Source organism: Equus caballus, chromosome 2 (assembly GCF_041296265.1).
Source record: "Equus caballus isolate H_3958 breed thoroughbred chromosome 2, TB-T2T, whole genome shotgun sequence".
Lineage (NCBI taxonomy): Eukaryota > Metazoa > Chordata > Mammalia > Perissodactyla > Equidae > Equus > Equus caballus.
This window is the reverse complement of record NC_091685.1, coordinates 97962046-97980511: the sequence shown is the minus strand read 5'-3', so window position 1 is coordinate 97980511 and position 18466 is coordinate 97962046. Positions and strand designations below refer to the sequence as shown.

The following is an 18466-nucleotide window of genomic DNA, read 5'->3' as shown; positions in this document are numbered from 1 at the left end:
CAAAATTCTAATTTAAGATGCATCTAATTTAGGTATTCAGGTACAGTATATACCTATATACTCTATAATCCAAAACAATGGATTTTATCAGGAATTTAAAACTCTCTCTCAACTAATACTACAGTTTCTTTCTTTCAATTTTTTACTCCCAATTCATTCTACGATATGCATGTTCCAACAACTGAGGTGAGCCTGGCAGGACTTTCCTCAACCTTCTATTACCTAAATTATATGAGGACACATGACATATACATGTACAATTTCGTGCATTGTACATTTCTACTCTCAACTACCTACTTTCCATTAATTTCAAAATCAGTTCATGCATTGATTTCTATAAACAAAACAGAAATGTAATACATTGGATGCCTAACCTCTTGATTTTCTACTCCATTGCTGGAAAGCTCCAAAAGAGAACCTCCACTGTCAACCACTGCTGATGCCATTGTTTATTCCCTGAGGAAGCTTCAAACTCTATTAATCAATGTAATTAAAAGTTCATGGATGACTGCCAGTATTACAGCTTTGCATTATCATTTTTAAAAGTCAATAGAGATGGAGTGGGGTAGATATCCAGAAATCCAGTCTTCTAAAGATGATTAACCAGAGAGCCTAAAAAGAGGAAGAATTTGAAAAGTTATTAAAAATATACAGGAAGGATATAAAGCACAACCTATTTTGCAATCTAATTTTTAACATTTTTGTAAATTAAGAGAAAGGAGACAGGCTTACACAGCCCTCTCAAATGAGGGCAGTAACCAGCATTCTACTTCTCAGAGTTGTCAACTTCTAGAATATATTGAAATAATGTCTTACCAAGCTACTGCACATAGGTAACATTATGATATTTACATTCTAAGACATAAAATGTTATAACTTTCTCCCTTTATGAAGATGTACTTTTATTCCTGCAATATTTTGGTAGAAATTTTTAAAATCTTTAATGCCCTGCATACATAAAATGTGCCGGACTGAGATAACTTCTAAAATTATTTGCCTATTTAACAAATTAAATGATTTATTGGTTTGTAAATATTTCATTCTTCTTCTTTGGCTCATTTGATTTGTTTACTTGAATAATATAATTAGAACTGTCTTTTGCTTATGGTAGCAATCTCATTTTGTGTTCACATTTTGAGTACTTTACAAGGAGTGTAAAACAGATTAATCTGAGTTGCTTATAATTTCAAATAGAGTGGTTTGAAAATAAGGTAATGAAATCACTTGGAATACCTTTAATATTACTTTATCATTCTCTTAATAATTCTTTTGCTATTGGTTCAAAATGCAATATAGCAAATGGCTTCAAGTAAACATAATTCAAGCTTTTTCTGCCCCTAGTAAAGATGAATGCCAGTACATGCATTATCTAGATTTATGCACTAGACTATTCCTAAAAAGTTACATTTTATTTGATTTTGTGTATTTAAATTTTTCATAGAGACATTAGAGATTTATTCTTAGAATATTTTTCATATAAAAATTAAAGAATGCAGAAAAACTGAGCATATTTAAAGAGAAAAGAATATAAATTTCAAATAAATCATTCCATTAATATTATGCCCTATATTGACTACCGGTACCACACAGCTATAGAAAAAAAATAATAACTTCCATAACCTTCTACAATAAAAAGAAATGCCTGAAAATAAGGAGAAACTTCACCTCACTACGTAAGACTAATTCAGTACTATTAGTCTCTGTTTTGATCTTATCGAGAGAAAATGGAATAGGAAATATTTGTATCTTAAAAATAAAAATTAAGAAAAATCCACAGTCCCATCACACTAAAGCTCCCTATTATCATATAAGCTAATGACTATTTTCAATTACTGTTTTCTAACCATATTGATAATAACAGCAGAAATAAATTTTACTTACAATTCGAATGTTAAGTAGTCTAAGCATCCTTCACTCTTTTCACAACTTGGCAAGAGCTAAAATATAAACCAGCAGTTCTTTGGAACTACTAGTGGGGGGGAGGGAAAGACAGTATTAATATAATTCTATTAAAAAATATTTTGCCCAAAATAGGTGTGATTCAGACAGTATGTACTTATTAAAACAAGCCATCTCCAAAGCCTAATGACACACACTATACAATGAACATAATAAAGAAATAATTTCTAGGCTATGGAAGAATCAAAAGTTTTTATCAAACAAAATTTTAAGTCACCACTAAATAACAATTATTGAGTAGGGGCAGATCCAACACACACAGCCTATGCCCCATAATATGAGCCGTATTTCAATCCACCAACAGGATTTTAACAAGTGCTTGCAGGTATAACCCCAGATCCCCAGGAGTATAAAATCAAGGTTTAAAAGATTAACCCAAAAAACTATAAAACAATGTTAACAATATAGTATTGCTTATTAAGTCATTTTCTTGCTCTCACGCTCAAACTTAGCATCCATACACATCCCAAGCCTCCTCAAATAGCCCTCCTCCTTTCAAAGGCTAATCTATTGATCTATGCACTGGATCTCAGGCCTCCCTCCATCAATTATTCCCTCTTCTTCCTTAACCTTCTCTTACTTAACATTGGGTCTCTTCCCTCAACATCTAAATATTTACAAGCCTCTCTCATCTTATACACGGGAAAGTCTTCCTCCATGACCCTGCATACCCCTCTAGCTACTGTTCTAGTTCCTTCCTTTCCCAGATAAGGTTCTAGAAAAACAATCTTCTATATTCTGTCTCCATTTCCTAATTTCTCAGGTATTCCTCCTTCTATGGAAGTTTGGCATCCGTCACCACCAATTGACATTTTTACTGAATTCTGGTTGTCAAATCCAATGGATACATTTCTGTCTTCATAGAACTTAATGTCTCTGAAGCACTTGACACTGTTGATCATTCCCTCCTTGAAACTCTATCTTGAATTTATCTTCTGCAACTCTGGCTACTCCTTTTCAGTTCCCTCTTGCAGGCCCACCCCTCTTTTCAAAGGGCTTGAGGCAAGAGTACAAATGGAAGCCCACATACTATAAGCCTAAATGTTTTAAAGTTATAAATGAAGCTAACAAGCTGTTAAATTATATTCTATCCCTCTATGTTGACACACACACTTTTATAACTACCTTAAAGGATGATTTCTGATTTGGGATTCTCAGACTCCTTTAAGTTTTATGGGGGTCTTGGAGGACCATGTCCTCTCCCCTGGCCTGCAGCCTGTCCCTTTTTCTCTTCCCACCTTTGGCTCCATGCCATACTACAAGGAGCCTCATACACATACATGTGGACATCCCAGCCCACACGTACCAGCTGTGGCCACATGCCTGCAAATAGCTGCTCCCTGGCCATCCCTTAGGCCTGGCCCATAAATGTAGTACAGTCAAGAGAGGAAAGAATCAGGGAAGAAGCCTGTGAGGGGCAACATGGGCAGAGAATTCTGGGGTTCAAATACTCAGTGCTTGATCTAGAAATAGGTACCAGATGGACTAATTCCCTTGGCTTCCCAAAATGCTCATCCTATCAAGAGGAGTGGAGGTGGAGGAAGGCCAGATGAGGACCTCTAAAGCACAAGGCCCAGAGCAGGGTTCCCACTTGGCAAAGTTTAAGGACAGTACTACTCTGTGGTCAACCTTACATGTAGGTGTTTCCAGGATCCCATCCCAGTCCTCTTCTGACTCTTTACACTCTCTCTAAACTATCTCATGTACTGCCATGGCTTCACTCAAATCTCTCTTCCAGTCTAAATCATTTTATGGGGTCCAGTTTGTCTACTAGACACTTCCTTGCCTCTACTTCTTTGTGAAATTAAATAGAGTACAAATAAATGGTAAGCATCTATTCCAGGGTATTCCAGGCACTCCATTATTAATTCAGTCATACAACAAATATTAACTGAGCACCTAGTATCTGCTAGCACAGTTTTCAGTGGCAGAGGTAAAGCAGTGAATAAAGCAAAAGTTCTTGTCCTTATAGATCTTAAATTCCAGTGAGGAAAGATGAAAATAGGCAAAATATGTATAGCACAAATCTAGCTGGTGATAAAAGCTAAGGAAACAAATGAATCAAAAGGAGAGAAGAATTTGTCAGGGAAGACGGCTGCAATTCCAAGTTGAATGGACAAAGACGACTCAGTGAAAAAGTGACATATTAGTAAAGACCTGAAAGTAGGAGTGAACTGTGTCAACAACTGGGGGAAGAGGGTTTAGCCAAAGGAAAGAGAAAATTCAAGACCTTCAAGAGGGAGTACACCTGACTAGTTCAAAGATCAGCAAAGAGGCCAATATGGCTGGAGTGAAGCAAGCAACAGGAAGAAAGAATAGAAAATGATGACAAAGAGGTAAGGGGAGGGAGCCATGTAGACCCTCTGTGAGGACTCTGACTTACTCGAGGGAAAAAGAGGGTTTATGCAGAAAGATGACCTGATTATTAAGGGGATCATTCAGATGCTGGTGTGAGAACAGACAAGGGGACAAGCACAGAAGCAGGGAGATCAGTTAAGAAGTTACTATAATGATTAGGTGAGAAATGATAGTGGCTAGGACCAGAGTGGTAGGTTCTGGTGAAAGTGAAAAATGGTCAACTTTTAGATATACTTTGAAGATAAAATGGACAAGATTTGCAGCAAATTGGATGTGGGGTGTGAGAGACACAGAAGAGTCAAGAATGAATCCAAAGATATCACTCAGAGCACCTGGAACAGCCATTAAATATGATAGTGAAAAATGTGGGAGAAGTCCAATATGTTTCAAGCTAAACTCATTTTTTTCTCTGCTGCCTCCCTAAAAGTATTACCTCTCCTATCGTGGTCAGCTCAGTAAGCTACCCAGCACCCACACAAGTTGCCTAAAGAAGAGATCCTGAAGTCATCGCGGCTCCTTTCCATCAACACCATCACACTCTCTAATCTCACATCCTCTGCCCTAGTTGGGTTTCCTTATTATCATTTTTCTATACTGTTGTAATAGCCTCAGAACTTGCCTCTTTGCCACTAATCTTCCCTCCCTTCCAGTCCATCTACTGCACTACCAGGGTGATCCAAGATTGAATAATGTCAGACCCCTCTCAAAATTCTTTAATACTTCCTCATCACCTGCAGGATGAAATCTCAACCTCTTTGCAAGCATCCTGATTTAGCAGGAACAAGCAAGGGGTCTAGGTCTATTTCTCAAAAGTGATGAAATGTTCAATCTGATATGCTCAGGTATGGGAATCACAAATCTAATCTATGTTCACTTGTCCAGCCTCATCTTCCTTTACTCCCTCCATCTAACTTTATACCACCGTTGTTTGTAGCTCTCTATATTCTTTATTATTTATTTTTTTTAAGACTGGCACCTGAGCTAACACCTGTTGCCAATCTTTTTTTTTTTTCCTTCTTCTCCCCAAAGTCCCCCAGTGTATATTCTAGTTGTAGGTCCTTCTAGTTCTGCTATGTGGGACGCCACCTTGGCATGGCTTGATGAGTGGTGCTAGGTCTGCGCCCAGGATCCAAACTGGTGAAACCTCGGGCTATTGGAGCGGAGCACGCAAACTTAACCACTCGGCCATGGGGCCAGCCCCTGTAGTTCTCTATATTCTTCTCTCTCTTGTCTTCAATATCCTTCACTTGCTTGCCCATTTGGCCAATTCCTAGCTGTCTTACAGGTCAATTATATACACACTCACGTTTTTTCAAACAGCTTTATTGAGATGCAATTAATATATCAAACAGCTCACCTACTTAAAGTATATAATTCAATGGTTTTCAGTATATGCACAAAGTTGTGCAATCATCACCACAATCTAATTCTAGAACATTTTCTGCACTCCTCCCAAAAATCCCATGTCCATTAGCAGTCACCTCTCATCCTTCCCCAACCCCTATTGCCTGGAACCAATAATCTGCTTTCTATCTCTAGAGATCTGTTTGTTCTGGCCATTTCATATAAACAGAACTATATAATTCTACAGTCTACATAGTGGACTTTTGTGACAGGCTTCTTTCACTTAGTATAATGTTTTCAATATTCATCTACATGTAACATGTATTAGTATTTCATTTCTTTTTATTGCTGAATAATACTTCATTGCATAGCTATATCACATTTTATTTATCCATTTATCAGTTATGCAAATTGTGGTTGTTTCCACTTTTTGACTATTGTGAATAATGCTATGAAAATTCACATTCAAGTTTTTGCATGGACATATGTTTTCATTTCTCTTGGGTATCTGTCTAGGAGTGGAATTGCTGAAACATACAGTAACTCTATGTTTAACATTTTGAGAAAACACCAAACTGTTTTCCAAAGTAGGTACATCATTTTACATTTGCATCACCAGTGTATAAATGTTCTAATTTCTCCACATCTCCACCAACAAATGTTGTAGGTAATCTGTATACAGCAATAGATAATTAATACATCATCTTGGTAGATGCAATAAAAAAGCAATTAATAAGATTTTTATAGTTTAAAAAAATGCAGCCAAGACTCAACGACAAAATATTTAAAACTTTCCCCCTGGTACTGGGAACAGAACAAATATACAAACCATTACCACTTCAATTCAACACCTCACTGGCAATCCTAATTAGCAGAGTTTAATAAGAAAAAATTAAAAGACATAAGAAATGGAAAAGAAGAAATGAGGCTATCATTGTTTGCAGATGATAAGACTATCTACATAGGAAATCCAAAAGAATCTTCAAATATTAGAATAAGAGGGTTTGCAAGGTGTGTGGGTACAGATTAATATGTAAAAATCAACTTTTTCTATATACCAGAGACAAACAGAAAATATAATTTTTTAAAAGGATATCATTTACAAATACCACAAAAGGAGCCGGCTCTGTGGCCGAGTGGTTAAGTTTGCGCGCTCCGCTGCAGCGGCCCAGGGTTCGGATCCTGGGCGTGGACATGGCACTGCTCGTCAGGCCACGTTGAGGCGGCGTCCCATGAGCCACAACTAGAAGGACCTGCAACTAGGATATGCAACTGTGTGCTGGGGTTCCGGGGGAGGGGAGTTGGGGAGATAAAGCAGAAAAAAAAAAAAAAAAACGATTGGCAACAGTTGTTAACTCAGGTGCCAATCTTTTAAAAAAAAAACACACAAAAACTATAAGCTACCTAAGACCCAATCTAACAAAAGACATACAAAGACCTCTATGGAGAAAATCATAAAACTGGCTGAAAGGAATTAAGGAAGTCTTATTTATATGGACATACCATTTTCATGGATAGGAAAGCTCAATATCTTAAAGATGTCAGTTCTCACCAAACTCATCTAACACATATATTTCCAGTGAAAAATTCCAAGAGGCTTTTACAAAAAATTTGACAAAGACAGTAAAAAATAGATGTATATAAAAGAGCAAAGGGCAAAAGTTAGCCAAGACCCTCCTGAAGAATTGCCCTACCTAGTCTATAATAATTAGGCCTAAATAATGGTATAGATATTGTCAAATACACCAATGGAACAGAATATAGAGGCCAGAAAAAGACCCATACATGTTGGAAACTTAATGTAGTCATGTGCCACATCACAACATTTCAGTCAACGACGGACTGCATATACAACAGTGGTCCCATAAGATTAGTACCACACATGGCGTAGGTATGTAGTAGGCTATACCATTTAGATTTGTGTAAGTGCACTCTATGATGTTCACATGACAAAACTGCCCAACAATATACTTCTCAGAATGTATCCCCATCATTAAACCACGCATGACTGTGTAGGACAGAGGCAGTTAAAAATCAATGAAAAAAAAGACTACTTAGTAAATGATGCTGGGACAAGATAAAAAATTAAATCACTACCTCTCACCATTCACAATAAATTACAGGTGTACTTTGTTATTATTAGTGATGTTGAGTTGATCCTAATGCCTAGCAACCCTGTTTGCAAAAGAGCGGAATGCTACCCAGTCTTTTTGCACCATCCTCTCATCTCCTAGCTCTGTATCAGCCAATGCTCCACTGCTATTCATAGGGTTTTCATGACCAATTTTTTCAGAAGTGAGTGGCCAGGCCCTTCTTCTTCGTCTGTCTTAATCTGGAAGCATTCTGTCCACCATGAATGATCCTGCTGGTACTTGAAATACCAGTAGCATAGCTTTCAGCATCACAGCAACACATTTTGTGAGAGCATAAATCTTAACCACTAGACCATGAGGGCTTACTACAAGTATACCAAAGACCTAAATATACAAAATGTTTTCTTAAATTAGTAGAATGTCTTCATGAATTCACACTTAAGGAAAAATTACCGGATAAGACTTGGAAAGCAAAAAACAGAGGATTATTAAACTTGACTACACCAAAATCTTTTTAAATTCATAACAACAGAAACCAAAAACAAAACTGAAAGACAAGAGACTAGGAAAAGTTATTCCCCTCCCTCCAAAAAAAGGGGGGGGGGCGGGGAGGAACTCTTACTAATTAATATACACAACCAAAATTCTATTAAAGATTTTAAAATAAATTATATTAAGGTATACCCGGGTAAATAGGATGTGAATTCTTATTAAGATTCTAGTTCTCATATTAAAGGACAGATTCATGTGTGTTTATTATATTACGAAAAATAAACAACAGCTAGGCTTGGGCTAATTATTTAAGTGTTTAATGAATCAAGGATTATGATTCATCTATTGTTTTACAACTGGGGTCCAAGGAATTGTATTGATTTTATTAGTTTTTCATCTAAAACGTGAAAACTGTTCACCTGAATTGGTCCTTTTTAAATGTCGTATAAATTAAATATATTTACTAATCCTCCGACAAACTCTTTTTTACAATTTTCCAATAGATCGTGTTCCTCTTTTCTCCTTTAATTGCTTCTTAATGCAATTCCTAATTTGTGAGAAAGCTGTATCAGCAGAGGGGTCAGTTATCTGGCATGCTATTGCAGCACCATCTCTAAACAACCTAACAGATCAGAAAGAGGAAGGGTGACTCCATTTACATGACATGCAAGAAAAGGTAAACCTGTAGGAACAGAAAACAGATCAGTGGGAAGAAGCTGACCTCAAAAGGCACAAGGAAACTTTCTGGAGTGACAGAAATGTTCTATACCTTGATTTATAATGATTAGACAATGGTATGAATTTGTCAAACTCAAGAAAATGTAAGGATGAATTTCACTGTATGTAAATTAAACCAATAAATTTTACTTTAAAAGAGGGGGAGGACAATGTTGACAATTAGAATGTAATCTATTAAAGAGACATTCTTATTCAACATTAACAATACTATCACAATACTAAGAAGAACTGTAGCTTGTAACCTAAATCTTTGTAAAGTTTAACTCCCAACTGGTTCCTGCCTGGATCAGTAAATTCTCCCTCTTAAAAACCTTATTACTCTTAGGCATTTTATTGGTAAAATTAAACCTTTTTAATATAGAACTCAATTCCTGAAATACTTCTGATTCCTATCTTCATTGTCCTATTTTTGGAAATTATCTACCAAGTCTGACAGGAATTACATATGTAGTTTATAATGCTAATATAATAGTCATCTCAATAATAATAATCTCAACCATGTATTTTTCTACTTATTGAACCATGCATTTTTATGCACTATCTCTTCATCCTTAAAATGGTCCTGTAAAATAGGTATAACTATCCCCCTTATTACATGAAAACTATTTTGACAATATGCTTTACATTTAAGAGTTAGTATGATTTAACAGTTAAGAGCCTATTGGCCACTGTATCCCCAGAACACAGCAGGTGCTCAATAAATACTTTCTGGCCTTACCTCTGAGAATGTAATCTTGGACCGTACTCATCCCTTTAAACTTCAATATCCTCATCTACAAAAAGATAGTGAGACAACGCTGGGAAGTAGGTGTATTTAGTTTTTTTCATTCTTTACATAAAGTGCCTAGCACACTGTAAGCAATGAATGAATGTCACTTAATTTATTATTATCTCTTTGATAGCATCAGTCAGAGCTGTTATCATATTTGTTAATGCTTCACAGAAGAATAAAGCAGAACAGATAATACCTAAAACCTAATTGTTCCTCATGCAAAATTGAGACATTCATTCTTATAATTTGTTAAAACAAAAACTAGTACATTTTAAAGAGATCAAAAGTAAATTAATGAATCTTTTAAAGACTGAAGAATTTCCTTGTAAAAATGGGAATGAGCTCATTTTGAGGGAACTAAGTCTAAGGAGTATACAGTTTAGAAACATTTGGGCCCTATCATAAGTCTGGACTGGAAATAATTTTGGCAGCAAGAATTCATGTCATGGGACTTAATTTAGGGCAAGGTGATTGAACCAGATAGTTAAAATTGGATGCTAGAAATTTACAGGGTAAGAAAAATTGCAGGAAAGTTCTTTTAATCTAGAAGAGATCTTAAATAAAGCTCATTTCACAGAAGAAACAGATTGGAGAGGATAATTGGAAAATCAAGTGAAATAATTTGCCAACCATAAAAACAATTTTGCATTGAAAGTCCCACACCATGGATAACAGTATCTTAAAATGCTCATTTACTCATCGCCCTGACATTGTTATCCAATTAAGATTAAGATGTACATTCTTAATCTTATATATTTTTATGGGTGATATACACATGAACGACACAGAGCTAAGTAGTGAATTTAGACAATTTGTGACTTCATCTAAATTCTATTTAAGACTTTTTTTTTGCTTTCTTTGCCAGGCATGTTTTGGCTGGTTTCCTCACCAAACAAAGAACTACAATGTCCAGGTTTCCAGGCATCATCTAATCAATGTTGAACCATTCAATCTACTTTATGATGGAGAAAATATAACAGTGAAGTAACATCTAAAAATACTCTGAATAATCAAACTTTACAGTTATTTAAAGAACTGATGAACAAAGAGACAGAAAGACAAAATCAACCTGACTCACCTGCCCACAGTCACCACTGGAGCCAAAAATGACATTGGTGCCTAGCTACACTCCTTTAACATTTTTATCCTCCTAATCTCTCTGTTACCATTTTACATATGCTCAATTCCCAGGGCAACAATAATAAGGGTCAGAAGAAGTATATGAAGGAAGTGATCACATTAAGCACATCTTAGAATTCAACCTATCTTGAGACTGAAGACAAGCAACAAAGAAAGGTCTGATTATTAATCAATAACCCTAAACTTATATGAATATCTATTCCTAGACTTACACCATGAACTATTTCTAATAAATATTAAATTGTGGAAATAAATGTGTTTAGCCATGTATATTCTGTGAACAAGCAAATTCTCAAGTCAAGTAAGAACCAGACAGAAGGACACATACCAGGAGGTTTGGTTAGGGAAAAAGTAACAAAGTCAAGGCTTCTGCCCTGATCATTCTTCAGATGACTGAAGCTCAAGTCTGGTGCCAATAGCTTCTTGGTATCTTCAGAAAGAGACACATAAAAGACTTGTTTCAACTGCCTTACTACAGTAGTCAAACAACTCGTTTATAAAAGGGTGGAGCTAGAGGTGATCCCAGGAAGACTCCTAGTCATTAAGAAGACCTAGAATCTAGTTTGGTTTATTCAACAAAGCAAATCGAGAGAATTTTTCATTTTTAAGGAGGCATAAATGACCACTTCAGCAATTGCCATCCTAAAGACCCTAGTGCACGCAATTTTAAAACCTTGGACAACTAGTTCACTTCCACGATTTAAAAAGGAAGCAAAAACTTGCCTTTTACAAGAATCTTCTTAATATTCTGGTTTCACAGAATAAGAATACATTAGGGGCCGGCCCCATGGCCGAGTGGTTAAGTTCACGCACTCCACTTCGGCGGCCTAGGGTTTTGCCAGTTCGAATCCCAGGTACGGACAAGGCACCGCTCATCAAGCCATGCTGGGGTGGCATACCACAACTAGAAGGACCCACAACTAAAAATACACAACTATGTACCAGGGGACTTTGGGGAGAAAAAGGAAAAATAAAATCTTTAAAAAAAAAAAAAGAATACATTAAAGTGAATTTATCCTAGAGGAAAGGCAATAACTAGCTTAGTTAAGAATATTTCTCCTCCTTCTTCCAAACAGTGAAGGAATAATAATAGCTAACATTTATAGAGTACTTACTCCATGCTAGGCATTACTCTAAACTCATTATTTATATTAATCTATTTAACCTACACAATCCTACAAAATAAGTATTAATATCCCATTTGACATTTAGGGAAACTGATGCATGGAGAAATGTAAGTAACTTGCCCAAGATCAAACAAGAGGTAAGTGACAGAGTCAGAATTTCAACCTAGGCAGCCTGGCTCCAAAGTCTATGCTCTTAATCTTAAAGTTTTTGTGCCTCATGATGATACAAGTGTTTTTTTTTTAATTAAAACTGTGACAGAGTGACATCAGTATCAAGGCAGAGTGAGCTCTCCCCTCAGACTCTCCTCCCTAAGATACAACAAAAAGGACATACATATATCAACAGAAGACATTCACACAACACAAAAGACATCTGAGGGACCCACTCAGCCATACGTCTGAAGGTGGAGGTGCTGGAACCCCTACACAAAGTGGAAAGAGCTAAAGGGAGCTCCTCTCCCTCCCCCAATGGCAGCAACCCTGAGCTCTGGACCACGCAGCTCAGGGTGGGGTGGGGGGCAGCCCTCTGCAGGAAGACTATCACTCTCTGAGTTCCCTCACAGCCCAGGGGAAAGCCCCAACAGAGGTGACTAAGCTATTGCCAGGGTGTCTCAATCAAGCCAGCACTCCAGGAGGGTAGACAGCAAGGGCAGAGCCCCCAGGATCAAGCAGGCAAAAGAAAGTTCCCCCCACCCCTACCCCTGCTGCCTTGTGCTCCAGCTCAGCTTGTCAGCCAGAGTGCTGCACAGACAGAAAAGCAGCCAGTGGCTGGAGCAAGCAAGCCACGGATCGCAGCAGGCTCAGAATACACAACTCTCGACCCCCACCCAGTGGCAGCTGTGACCAGATACTATCACTATGCAGAGGCACAAATCCACGCCATCAAACAATATGAAAAAGTATATTAATTCTCCAGACCAGAAGGAAAATGACAAGCATCCAGAAATCAATCCTGAAGGCACCGAAATTTATAATCTAAATGACAGAGAATTCAAAATAACTATCACAAAAAAACCCAATGAGTTACAACAAAATACAAATAGTTCAATGAAATCACAAAAGAGACTGAAACTATAAAGAACCAACCAGAAATGCTGGAGATGAAAAACACAATGGATGAGATAAAGAAGAATCTGGACTCCTTAAATTATAGAGCTGACTTATGGAGGAATGAATCAGCAGTCGAGGAAAGAAATAAAAAATGCTTCAGATGGAGGAGGAGAGAGAACTAAGATTACAAAGAAATGAAGAAATTTTCTGAGAAATACCCGACTCAATTAGGAAATGCAACATAAGGATTACGGGTATCCCAGAGGGAAAAGAGCAGGAGAATGGAGCAGAAAACTTATTCAAAGAAATAACAGCTGAGAACTTCCCAAACCTGGCGAAACAGCTGGAAATACAAACGAAAGAAGCTAACACAACTAACTGTATCAATGTAAAAACACCTTCTCCAAGACATATAGTAGTAAAGCTGGCAAAAGTCAATGACAAAGAAAAAATATTAAGGGCAGCAAGGCAGAAGAAAATAACCTACAAAGGAACCCCCATCAGGATTTCAGTGGATTTCTCAGCAGAAACGTTACAGGCTAGGAGAGAGTGGAATGATATATTCAAAATTCTGAAAGACAAAAACTTTCAGCCAAGAATACTCTATCCAGCAAAAATATCCTTCAGATATGATGAAGAAATAAGAACTTTCCCAGATAAACAAAAGCTAATGTAGTTCATTGCCACAAGAATTCCCCCTACAAAAATGCACAAGAAGGCCCTCATACATGGAGAAAAAAAAGGGGGGCTACAAAGCCTTGAGCAAGGAGATAAATAGGTAGAGAAAAATCAGAAAATTGCAGCTCTCAACCCTAACAGGTTAGCAAACACTTAATTATAACATAAAGTTACAGGGAAGGTAAAAAACAAAAACAAATATAATCTTGTAGTTTTAACCACAAACTCACAACACAAGATAGAATAAACTGTGACAATAATAACTTAGAAGGGGAAGACAAAAGGGATGGAATCAGCTTACTCTAAGGAAATAAGAGCCTATGAGAAAATGCACTATCTCTTTTATGAGATTTTTATATACAAACCTCATGGTAACAGCTAAAGAAATAATCAGAACAGAGACACAAATGATAAAGGGAAACCTAAGAAAATCATCATAGAAAACTTAACTGAATTGGCAGTACAAAATACACAAGATGAGAAACAAAGGAAATGCAGAAGAACTGCAAAACAAGCAATAAAATGGCAGCATTAAGCTCTCATATACCAATAATCACTCTAAATATAAACAGACTGATTCTCCAATCAAAAGACAGAGAGGCGGGATGGATTAAAAAACAAGACCCAACAATGTGCTGCCTCCAGGAAACACACCTCAGCTCCAAAGACAACAAGCTCAGAGAGAATGAATGGAAGACGATACTCCAAGCTAATGGCAAACAAAAGAAAACAGGTGTTGCCATACTTATATCAAACAAAGTAGACTTCAAGATAAAACAGGTAACGAGAGACAAAGAAGGGCAGTATATAATGATAAAAGGGATACTCCACCAAGAAGACATAACACTTATAAATATATATGCACCCAACACAGGAGCACCAACAAAGTACATAAAGCAACTATGAACAAACCTAAAAGGAGATATTAACAACAACACAGTAATAGTAGAGGACCTTAACACCCCACTTACATCAATGGATACATCATCCAGACAAAAAGTCAACAAGGAAATAGTGGACTTAAATGAAAAACCAGACCAGATGGACTTTATAGATATATATAGAACACTCCATCCAAAAACAGCAGAATACACATTCTTCTCAAGTGCACATGGAACATTCTCAAGGAAAGACCATATGTTGGGAAACAAGGCAAGCCTCAATAAATTTAAAAACGTTGAAATTATATCAAGCATCTTCTCTGACCATAATGCTATGAAACTAGAAATCAACTACAAGAAGAAAGCTGGGAAAAGGACAAATATGTGGAGACTAAACAACATGCTACTGAACAACCAATGGATCAAAGAAGAAATTAAAGGAGAAATCAAAAAATATCTGGAGATGTTTGTGAAATTTTATCTCATTTTTCTTTAAATTTGGCATCAAAGACTATTTATGAGATTGAGTCTCTTTTCATATAATGAGGATTTCCCTTTATGGAAAGTGCTTTCTTATACTTTTTGCCTGTCATTCTATAGTGTTTTTGTGCTGTTTTGGTCCAGCTGTATAATGAAGTTACACTATTTATGCTTGCCATGTATGTCTTTAACATATTATCTAATTTAAAAAAAAAATCTGGAGAAAAAAATGAAAATGAAAATACACTATACCAACTCATACGGGGTGCAGCAAAAGCAGTCCTAAGAGGGAAATGCATAGCAATACAGGCCCACCTTAACAAATAAGAAAAATCTCAATTAAGAAATCTTAAACTATACCTAACAGAATTAGAAAAAGAAGAACAAGGCCCAAAGTAAGCAGAAGGAGGGAAATAACAAAAATTAGACCGGGCTGGCCCCATGGCCGAGTGATTAAGTTCATGCACTACACTTTGGTGGCCCAGGTTTTCGCCGGTTTGGATCCTGGCATGGACATGGCACCACTCATCAAGCCATGCTGAGGCGGCATCCCACAGAGCACAATCAGAAGAACCTACAACTAGAATATAGAACTATGTATTGGGGGCCTTGGGGAGAAGAAGAAAGAAGATTAGCAACAGATGTTAGCTCAGGTGCCAATCTTAAAAAAAAAAAAAAACAATACTTTCTAATTTAAAAAAATTAGAGCTAAATGAAATCGCAACAAAAAAGACAGTAGAAAGGATCAATGTAACAAAGAGCTGGTCTTTGAGAAGATAAAACTGGCAAACCCTTAGAGAGACTACGAAAAAAAGAGAGAGAAGCCTCAAATAAATAAAATCGGAAATGAAAGAGGAGAAATTACAACAGACACCACAAAAATAAAAAGGATTATAAGAGAATACTATTAAAAACTATATGCCAACTAAGTGGACAATCTAGAAGAAATGGATAAATTCTTAGACTGATAAAGCCTCCCAAAACTGAATCAAGAAGATATAGACAATCTGAATACACCAATCACTAGTAAAGAGATTGAAACAGTAACCAAAAGCTTTGCAAAAAATAAAAGTCCAGGATTAGATGGCTTCTCTGGAGAATTTTATGAAACACCCAAAGAAGATTTAATACCTTCCTTCTCAGACTATTCCAAAAAATTGAGGAAGACAGAATACTTCCTAACACATTCTACAAGGTCAACATCACCCTGATCCCAAAGCCAGACAAGGACAATACAAAGAAGGAAAATTACAGGCCAATATTGCTAATGAACATAGATGCAAAAATCCTCAACAAAATATTGGCAAATCGAATATAGCAATATATTATAAAGATTATACACCACGATCAAGTGGGATTTATACCAGGGACACAGGGATGGTTCATCATCTGCAAATCAATCAACGTGATGCACCACAGTAACAAAATGAAGAAGAAAAAACACAAGATCATGTCAATAGATGCAAAGAATGAATTTGACCAGATCCAACATCCATTTACGATAAAAATCTCAATAAAATGTATATAGAAGCAAAGTACCTCAACATAATAAAGGCCATATATGACAAAGCCACAGCCAACATCATAGTTAATGGTGAAAAACTGAAAGCCATCCCTGTGAAAAGAGGAACAAGACAACGGTGCCCACTCTTATTCAACATAGTACTGGAGGTTTGGGCCAGAGTACTCAGGCAAGAAAAAGAAATAAAAGGGATCCAAATAGGCAATGAAGAAGTGAAACTCTTGCTGTTTGCAGACGACATGATTTTACATATAGAAAACTCTAAAGAATCCATCGGACAACTATTAGAAATAATCAACCACTACAGCAAAGTTGCAGGGTATAAAATCAACTTACAAAAATCAGTTGCATTTCTATACTATGAGAATGAACTAACAGAAAGAGAACTCAAGAATACAATCCCATTTACAATTGCAACAAAAGGAATAAAACATCTAGGAATAAATTTAACCAAGGAGGTGAAAGATCTATACAATGAAAACTGTAACACATTATTGAAAGAAATCAATGATGACATAAAGAAATGGGAAGATATTCCATGCACATGAATTGGAAGAATAAACATAGTAAAAATGTCCATACTACCTAAAGCAATCTACAGATTCAATGCAACCCCAATCAGAATCTCATGGAAATAGAACAAAGAATCCTAAAATTCATATGGGGCAACAAAGACTCCAAATAGCTAAAGCAATCCTGAGGAAAAAGAACAAAGCTGGAGGCATCACAATCCCTGACTTCAAAATGTACTACAAAGCTATAGTAATCAAAACAGCATGGTACTGGTACAAAAACAGGCACACAGATCAATGGCACAGAAATTAAAGTCCAGAAATAAAACTGCAAATCTATGGACAGCTAATCTTTGACAAAGGAGCTAAGAACAGACAATGGAGAAAGGAAAGTGTCCTCAATAAACGGTGTTCAGAAAACTGGACAGCAACATGCAAAAGAATGAAAGTAGACCATTATCTTTGGCCACACACAAAAATTAACTCAAAACGGAACAAAGACTTGAAGGTAAGACCTGAAACCATAAAACTCCTAAAGGAAAATATAGGCAGTACACTCTCTCACATCAGTCTTAGAAGGATCTTTTTGAATACCGTGTCTACTTGGACAAGGGAAACAAAAGAAACAATAAACAAATGAGACTTCATCAGACTAAAAAGCTTCTGCAAGCCAAAGGAAACCAGGATCAAAACGAAAAGACAACCCACCAACTGGGAGAAAATATTTGCAGATCATATATCTGACAAGAGGTTAATCTCCATAACATATAAAGAACTCACACAACTGAAGAACAAAAAAACAAACAACCTGATCAGGAAATGGTCAGAGAATATGAACTGACATTTTGCCAAAGAAGATATGCAGATGGCCAACAGGCACTGAAAAGATGTTCAACATCACCAATCATCAGGGAAATGTAAATCAAAACTACACTGAGATACCACCTTACACCTGTTAGAATGGCTATAATCACCAAGACAAAAAATAACAAATGTTGGAGAGGTTGTGGAGAAAAGGGAACCATCATACACTGCTGGTGGGAACGCAAACTGGTGCAGCCACTGTGGAAAACAGTATGGAGATTTCTCAAAAAATTAAAAACACGAATATGATATGACCCAGCTATCCGACTACTAGGTATCTATCCAAAGAACCTGAAATCAGCAATTCAAAGAGACCCATGCACCTCTATCTTCATAGCAGCATTATTCACTATAGCCAAGACATAGTAGCAACCCAAATGCCCATCAACTGATGATTGGATAAAGATGTGGTAACATACATAGAATGGAATACTACTCAGCCATAAAAAAAGACAA

The 18466-nt window shown here is 36.6% G+C and overlaps 1 protein-coding gene across 33 annotated transcripts in view; it reads right to left on the bottom strand.

Moving 5' to 3' along the window:
- ELF2 (E74 like ETS transcription factor 2) overlaps positions 1-18466 on the bottom strand; it is a 100293-nt gene that overhangs the window by 68236 nt on the left and 13591 nt on the right. For 29 of the 33 annotated variants that reach the window (XM_070258804.1, XM_070258791.1, XM_070258939.1 and 26 more), the window contains exons 2-3: positions 1882-1969; positions 375-612 (exon numbers count right to left, since the gene is read on the bottom strand). The exons of the other annotated variants lie outside the window; for them this stretch is intronic. In XM_070258804.1, coding sequence (XP_070114905.1) covers positions 375-446 — 72 coding nt within the window. In that variant the 5' untranslated portion in view covers positions 447-612; positions 1882-1969. The remainder of the gene's footprint in view (positions 1-374; positions 613-1881; positions 1970-18466) is intronic. 33 annotated transcript variants of the gene reach the window in all.